At 27.3% G+C, this 8,996-nt stretch overlaps 1 protein-coding gene and 1 non-coding gene across 6 annotated transcripts in view; both read left to right on the top strand.

Moving 5' to 3' along the window:
- Nucleotides 1-5,542, top strand: part of LOC106677364 (mpv17-like protein) — a 24,744-nt gene extending 19,202 nt beyond the window's left edge. For 3 of the 5 annotated variants that reach the window (XM_024361718.2, XM_024361719.2, XM_014415249.3), the window contains exons 2-5: nt 525-654; nt 926-1,020; nt 3,033-3,145; nt 5,181-5,542. In XM_024361718.2, coding sequence (XP_024217486.1) covers nt 538-654; nt 926-1,020; nt 3,033-3,145; nt 5,181-5,431 — 576 coding nt within the window. In that variant the 5' untranslated portion in view covers nt 525-537 and the 3' untranslated portion in view covers nt 5,432-5,542. The remainder of the gene's footprint in view (nt 1-524; nt 655-925; nt 1,021-3,032; nt 3,146-5,180) is intronic. The other 2 variants (XM_014415250.3, XM_014415251.3) reach the window with 1 other exon arrangement.
- On the top strand, nt 3,986-4,058 carry TRNAA-AGC (transfer RNA alanine (anticodon AGC)). Its single transcript has one exon. It is a non-coding gene; the product is annotated as a tRNA-Ala (tRNA).
- Nucleotides 5,543-8,996: the final 3,454 nt, after the last annotated feature.

Here is an 8,996-nt window from a genome sequence, read left to right as displayed (position 1 = left end):
CTAAAAAATTCAGTTTTGGCTCTTAAATGTTCGAGTTATCAGACAATCGATATTATCAATTTTTAAGTCTTATCTGTTGAGTGTTCATTAATTTTTGGACATTGCCAGTTTTTGCATACATTTAGTTGTTTTTCGAACGCATTATTACAGGAATCGACCGGTTTTATTTATTTTTTTGTTTTGAATATTTTAACTCATAAGGATATTATGCTTTTCTTCAACTATTTTTATTTACAATTGTCTATATTTTGACAAAAATGCGAATTTATCGGTTTTTCTCCCTTTGTCTTCAAATAGTATATAATCTAAGATGGGTATCAGTTAATAATTAATATTAGTTTATGGAATGAATAAATAAGTTCTGAAAAATATAACACATTAAGTAATTGTTTCCACGTAAAATTATTTTGTAACCAAGGCCAGATTTACTGTTAGTACAATATGAACTGTCATAATATACTTTATTTTGATTTCATTAATTAAATTGATTAAAAAATAATCTTTTGGTTTTTGTTTTTTTTAAGGAAGGCTGTGGTTATGAATAAGATCAAGTATGTTTTCAAACACTATCCTATATTGGCAAATAGCGTTACCTACGGGTCTATGTGCGTCCTTGCAGAGTTAAGTCAACAAGTAATCACGCGGAAGTATATTGTGAGTAACTTCTGATATTTACTGCATTATTAATTAAAATTATAGCCTAGTATATTATTTCATATTAATTATTTTTATCGAATTTAGAAAGATTGTTTTGCGACTCCAAGTTAATTTAAGGTAAATGTGTAACTCTGTAAAAATGTAATTTTAATTTTACTTTACTATACATTCATTAATAAAGGCATAGCAGAAATGCAATTATTGGAATTAATTTTACTATGTTTTATAATATTTATTTTTTCATTCAGTATTTATTTCACCTCCTCAGGAAAATAAAGACCCCCCAGAACCGTTGGATAAAGGTGCACTGGTTAGGTATGCAGTTGTCGGATCTGGCGTCAACTCTAACATTCTGTACTTTTGGTATGCAAAATAATATAAGCATTTTATATTTTTTATTAAAATATATAATCGTAAACCATTGGATGTTTATATATGTACGTTTATTTTAGCTAGATTTATAAATTCTTGCCCTTTCTTAAGGGAAAAAATTGGAATGTATTACTACTTAAAAAATAAAAACATCAAATAAAAAAAAAGAAATCTGTAAATCCATATCTATATAAAATCTTCACAGTCATATCTTATACTTACATAAGTGTATGAATTCAATTATAGATTAATTTGTAATTATTTTTCTGATAATGTATAATTTCACTTACCTGTATATGTTTTATACTGAAGCTTTTCAAATAAATGGTCACAAAAAAAATTATTAAAAACAATATAGAAATAATATGTACTTTATTTCTTTTATTTGTAATTATAAAAACAATATGAATACGCAATATCATTGCGTTCCTTTGGCCAGCTCTCAATAATTTCATTATAATTCAATACTATGCTTAAAGGTGGTTTTGTAAATAATGTAATAATAATAATAATAAATAGTGTAGGTATCCTAAAAAACGATGGTCCAAACGAGATTTCTCTAGAATAGTGAGTTTATTACTATTTTATCAACACTCTTTATTTCTCTCATGACCATTGGAGAAGTACTTATCATAAAATATTCTTTCGTGGAATTTTCTTGTTTAAGACACGAATTTTCGATAGGAAAAAGCCCACGACTACATTCCTTCCTGGGCAAGTAGAGTCAAGCCATAGACGCTTTTAGATAATGAATTTTAGCATCATCATGGTACTCATCAGGCGATCTGTTTCCTGAAATGTTTTCTTCGACCACTTTATTATACCAAAACTATATACTGCAAGTGGTATTGCCCATGTGTTAATAGCATTGATTTTATTTTTATCTACCAGATCACTTTTAAGAATCTTGTGCAATCTTTTCTTAAGCCTAAAGCCTTCCTTAAGTTATATCAGTAAATACTTTTTTCTTGTATATCCTTAAAGATTGTTTTACCCCTAGCTTTTTGTAGGTTTCTCCTAAAGTATGATGTCTCAATGTTTCTCGTTAGCGAAGTCCTAAAAAACGCCTGTCCATTATTTCCCGTTTGGTTGCATTTTTATTAGTGCATACTTTCCGAGATCGAAAGACATGCAGATGGAACTAAATACCTCTTTCTTATCTATCCTAATAGCTTGCTTTATCCCTAGATATTTCTAGGTGCCATAAAGAATGGTATCTCAATGATTGTCATGAGTAATAGGCCTGAAATATCTAGGTTCTAGATTAGGATCATCCTCCTTCAAGAGACCCTACTCCAAAAGAGCTTGGTTGTCGAATAAGTTATTACTGTTGCCAACCTTTTTGGTATTTCAGGTGATCCTTTTCGTTAACTTAAGTTCCGCTAATTTCTCATGAAGGCAAATGAAATATTAAAATCAGTAAGTAAGCTTGTATATTATCTCTACCTAAACATTTTCAGTTAAGTATTTTTTAGCTACTTCAGTTACATCTTCCTTGGTGATGACTAAATGGTGTCATATCCAATTCATTCTTAATTTCAAGCAGCTAGATGGTGTTTGTATCCATTATATAATGACTGTTTCCAAAGTTCCTTCTAGAATGACTCTATACTCTCTACAGAAGGTAGTTCTGCATTGACACGTAATTTTTTTTCACCCAGTTTTTCAAAAAACCGACGTTGATCGGCTTCTTAAGTTCTGCTCTCCTTTCTGCTAAGAGCTGCCGCTTTATATCTTCGTATTTTATGTGCATAAACAGATAATTTTGTTATATAATAGTCATAATAGTCAGTATGGAGTTTGAGGGTTACATTGAGTTCATCCTCAAGTATTATGGTACCAAGATGGAGAACCACAATCTCGTCTATCGTTATTACCGTGTCTTGATGAATTAGGTAAAATCACGTTTGCTAGGTTGACATTTTTGTTCAGGGACTGAGAAGCTATTTTAATGTTAAAATTAAATTATATGAAAATTGCCCATTAATCTAACTTCTGTCCAGGTACAAATGGCTGGATAAAAAATATATTGGAACAGGTCCGAAGATCATCTTTAAAAAATTATTACTTGATCAATTTGTGATGACACCCCAGTTATTAACTGCTTTTTATATAAGTAAGTTGCATAAGCTTTGTGCCTCATATTTTCATGAAACTGGTATGTTCAAGACTCTTGAAGAATTATTGATTAAATTTGTATTGATTTGTATGCCTGTTGCGAGCCTTAAACAGAGTTAAATTGATTGGAAGATGAAATTACCAGAAATAATTAAAATTTATGTTGCAATGTAATATTAGTGTATTTAGTAATTAAATAATTTGAAAGGTATAGTTAAGGATTATTATCCCATGTTAATATATTTTTGAGTAATAACGATAAATCTTTAATTGATTAATAAGCCGTTATAAGATGAACACGATGATGTCCCAATAATATTCCAGAAAATTTCAATACATGACCAAAAGAGAACCTGAAAAGTCCTTCAATATATGATTGAATAAAATATTTTTTGATGAGGTGTAGATAGTTGACCGTAGATTAATGCTTGGAGAAGTTTGTCGAGGGTGCGGTCAGCAAAGAACAACATAAATAAACAAAACCATATTTATTTATTTTATGCCGACGTTTCGACCTGAGTTTCAGGTCTTCATCAGGGGTTGTGGCATAGAAGGCAGGTTGGTAACTGCGAGTTACCAACTTAAAACTAAATGAGTTACCAACCTACCTTTTACGCCACAACCCCTGATGAAGACCTGAAACTCAGGTCGAAACGTCGGCATAAAATAAATAAATATGGTTTTGTTTATTTATGTTGTTCTTTGCTGACCGCACCCCCCGACAAACTTCTCCAAGCAGAAAATATTTTTTGAGTTTTACGAATAATTTAATATTAAACTAATAATTGCTGTTTAATTAGTTCAGCTTAATATAAAAAATCATGACCCCTAAGACTATGGGGGCGTAGCTCAGATGGTAGAGCGCTCGCTTAGCATGCGAGAGGTACCGGGATCGATGCCCGGCGCCTCCAGAGTTTTTTTATTTTCATTTTAACTAAAAACGTTTATAGTTAATTTCTAAATTTAATAAAAATTATTTGTTAGTAAAATCATTGTTTAATATTAATTAATTGTTGAAATTTAAATAAATTTTAAAAAAAAATCCATTCACAGTATTATCTTTTCAAATAATTCAAAAATGTTTTTCTATTGTCTGTATGAAACTAATTATACCTAAATATATAAATTTTAAATTTATATATGTTAATGCATTTCTTGGTACATAAACTTTGATTTTTTTATAATTAACTAAAATAATAATATACGATATTAGTTAACAGTATAAAATTGAAAGGTAGGATAATCTGGGTGGCAGGGTGGCATTAAAAAAAGGTAATCAATAAAAAAAAACTATTTATTAAAAATATAACGGTTGATGATTCTTTAGAAAATTATAGAGCTAAAAGTATTACACAACATTTAAAGCACCATAAAATTTAATCTGACAGATAAATTATTTATTTGTAATTTGTGTCATGTATAATGTGATTAGATACAAGTATTTGGACAACAAACTGCCATTGAAAACTTTGAATTCTATAATATTTAAAGTTTTTCTTCACCAGACAATTTTTACTCCCATTTTTCTTGCTTCCTTCTATGTAAGTAAGTATAAAATAAAAAAAATTCATAATAAATAAAATTATAATATGTATATGTAATTATTGTGAAATTTTAATCAGAAAATTTGATTTTAAAAATGTTGATATAATTTCAAATTCAAACATTAATAAAGTCTTATTAACATAGAGAGTCTTATTTACCTTGATAACTATTATTAACATTTCATTCTAATTATGTTATAATTGTTTATATATTCATATATCATCAATTATGAAATCGATCTTTATGTATATATCTAGTTCTTATTGGCATTTTTACAAATACAGTATAAGTCAATTTTATGTGGTATAACCTCACCCTTTTTGTTAGTCTCTATTAGTGAAATAATGCATTACATAATTTTATTATTATTATTACTTTAGACTAAGATTTATTTCAATTTATGAAATACATCATCTTATTTGAAAATGAACGATTTTTATGAACATATTATATTATCATTCTCTTAATATTTTTTTTTAAATTTTTAGGTATGAGTATAATGGAAGGTAAGGAAGACATATTTAAAGAACTGAAAGAAAAATTTGTACCAACATTTAAGAGGTCCTGTCTGTTCTGGCTCCCAGCACAAACAATTAACTTCCTTTTCATACCGCCTGTATTTAGGGTTATGTATGTTGGCACTTGTTCCTTTATTTGGATAAATATTCTCTGCTATATCAAGAGATGGAATATAGAAGAAATACTAAAGAATGTAGAAGAGAAGCCAATTGAATCATGACTACCTTCTTGTGTGAAGTGATTTAGTAATGAATGGTACATGTTTACTGTTTGTTGAATACAAATAATAATTTATAAATGTACTATAAAAATATAATTTTTTATTCGTTGATGTGAAATGCATTATCTATCTTTTCCTTATTTAATCTTAAGTTACTTGAAGTCATAATGTTAATTCAATTATTATTCCTTTTTTAGAAACATCAACTAAATAAAATTTTAATTTATAATAAAACTTTGAACAACTGTAATAATGATGATGATGCCATATTTAATTTCATAATTAAAAGTTAGCTTATAAAGGTCAAACAAATAATAAAACTCATGTAATAATAATGATGCCCATGAAGCTAAGTATAGAGAGAAATATAGACATGTGAAGATTAAAATCAGTTTATAGAAGATTATGGTAGTTAAGAGAAATTGAAAAGTGAGGACCCAAGCAATAACCCCATTTAAGCTTTCTAAATTCAATATAGGAAAGCTGGGGAAATTTGTTCAACTCAAACATAATTTAGTAAAAGGTTTTTGTAACATCATTGTTTTATTTTTACTTTCTGACTAATAATGAAGCTACAACAAATTTGGTTGCCATGAGAAGGTAGTATCAGATTTATATTTCTTGTAAATTACCTTATTTATAATTTATTAGTTTTGAAAATGAAGATGAATTAAAATGTGTTTTGGTTTGAAATATTTTTGGTAAGGAATGTAATAATTCACAGTTTTACTTGTAAGTAAAACTAGGATTTTATTTCTTTCTACAAAACCTAAATTGGATCTACTGACTGAAAACAAAAGCAATTTTTAATTTTTTAAACCAACAGTAGCAGACATTTTTAATTACTAATGGAAACAGGATTGTTTGAGAGGAGATTTCACTAGAGTTTAAGGTTTCATGTTTTATTTTATTTCTTTATTTACCAACATATTTGGATGAATAAAGTGAATAAAGATAAACAGATATTTCAGCTTTCTTTTTTGTAGCAAATTTAAATATTAAATTAAGTAATGTTTCACTGTCGAGTAAGGTAAGCATTTCTCCTTTTTCTGGGAGCTTTTTTTTGGGGGGAGCAAGTATTTTTTAAAAATATTTCTGCTGTCTACAAACAAACTTCATTCACCTTTTTTTAGCCAAATCCAAAATTTTCATTTTTTGGCATATAACTTTTTTTAAATATCTAATATTATTTTTGATTTAATTGTATAATAATTATGAAAATTAAAAATATAATCATGTCAAGCTCTACCTCCTTACTAACAATAAAAGAATTTAATTCTGGATTTTTTTTCCCCTCGATTTGAACATGGAGAAACCTAAAATCTATTTTTACACATACTGACGAGCAATCTTTAAATCAACACTATAGAATTGCAACTAAACTCATTTTACTTCAAAGAAAAAAAAAGATAAATAATGCAAAATTGATGCAGAAAATAGTAGAAAAAAAAATTAGGACACCAACCTCATAATGCGCTAAGGAAGAAAAAGAAAGACAACTGTGATAGTATTAGCTCATTTATGACAAATGAAAAACACTTCAACCTAATCTATAATTTTTTACAAATTTAAATTTCTATAAAACAAATCCGCCAAATTGAACTTCAACAGAATGAATGTGTGAAATTTCAATGCCAAATCAAATGAAAACCAGAATAAAAGCAAGAGAAGGAAATTAAATTGTCCCACTCAAAGTAAAATTATAATAAAAAATAATGTCAGTAATACTTTTTTTTTTTAATTTATAGTTCTCATTATATTCCCATTTCACACAAATTTAGTTATGTATTATAAAAGATGATAAGGAATCCGAGGATCATCAATTATTTCTTAAATGGATACCAGAATAAATAAGATAGATGACTACTTTTTTCTCTCAGTGTAAGGATATTGCCAGCAAATTATACTACAACTAAAAATTAAAAAAGAAGAAATAGGCTAATATAGGTTTTTCTGATTTTGGGGAAAATATATTTATCTCAAAAAGAATTTTTAACTGTCAAGAAAGAAAATTGAGGTACATAAAATAAGAAATTATAATAAAAAAAGGGTTAATCTGGTGTTGGACATGCTACACCATATGATGAGGGACATGGCCAGTCTTTCGGCAATTTTTCTTTTATTTCTAGTTAAATTAATGATTTTATTTAGTTTTGATGGGAATACCAATTGGAATGTATCAAACAAGAAGGCCAAGAAATGTTCTAGGGTAGTATAATTAAGAATTACAATTTTATGTATTGAACATGAATGAACAAATGGGTGAAACGTCCAAGAATAGTCAGTAAAAATATTGTTACTTCTTACAAGCAAAAGAATTAGTTAATATTAGAACAAAAAATTATTCAAAATTGGATATATCTCTACCATTGTGCTATGAGTAATGGTATTCATACCCATGGTTTTTTATGCTCAAAATTTATTAGGAATGAGCTAGATCAATATTCATATCCAGAAAAGTTTTAATCATAATTGATAAAATAATAAATCAACAAAATGGTTTAATTAAAATAAATAGTCATAAATCATTTATCACTTAAAAAATATATATAAATATTATGTTATTTATAAATAGTAAATAAAATATTATTTGTAGTTGTTTCTCCATTTTTCTTGTTTTAGAGGTATCATACCTGACCCCAGATAGGGTTCTAGAGTACAGAGCAGGAAGTCTTGAGAAAATTGATGAGAGATTCTGAGGCAGCACAAGATTATTTCCTCTAAAATCATTAATATTATTAATAATTATAATAGTTATTAATATGGATACTCAATTTAAAATTATTGAAAATGTACCTTTTACTACATTAAAGAAATTTTAGAAATGGTCGTCATTTATTAGTCGCTAATTCTCTAACAGTTACAAGAAAAAATAACTTAATGAAAACAAATTTCTCCAATAAAAATTAAATGGTTCACTTTAAGCATGATATAACTGTTAATATGATGGAAACAAGTGTGAATACTCAAGTGTTAATGTTTTGAATCTATATTACAATACATATTGCTGCTTTGTTTTGATAGTGGCACATTTGACAAAAACAAATGATTTGATTTATTTTATATTACTTTAGACTGGGGTCATCCTACAGTTATCCTAAATCAAATGGGCTGTCTCAAAGTAACCTCAGTTTTCATACATCAAATATAAAATAAAAATTTTTTTGTCAGATGTGCCACTATTTAAGCAAAGCTAAAACATACAATATATTTACAATTGTCATCAATATAGGTATGTTGCAAGTGCTAAACTATTGTAATGGTGGTCCAGGATAAGTAGTTTTTCTAAAGAAAGAAAACACTCTGTAGTTGCTTTTTAAAGAAATTTCTACAATCCCCAAAAAATAAAACAAGAGTGTTTGAATTATGATTAATACTTTTGGGTTAAATAATATTTTAAGATTGTCAAATCAATATGATTTATATATAGTTGTATGTTATTTTTACATTTTAAACATATCGCTCATTAAATACTTTGAAAATTACAAAAACCTCATTTATTCATCTACCTATAATATGAAGTTGTTGCTAATTTATTTATTAGCATTTTAATTATAATCATAAA

This window comes from Halyomorpha halys, unplaced genomic scaffold (genome assembly GCF_000696795.3).
Source record: "Halyomorpha halys isolate HHAL.00 unplaced genomic scaffold, Hhal_1.1 Scaffold95.1, whole genome shotgun sequence".
In the NCBI taxonomy this organism is placed as follows: domain Eukaryota; kingdom Metazoa; phylum Arthropoda; class Insecta; order Hemiptera; family Pentatomidae; genus Halyomorpha; species Halyomorpha halys.
Note: the sequence above shows the minus strand (reverse complement) of the source record. Positions and strands in the feature narration are given on the sequence as shown.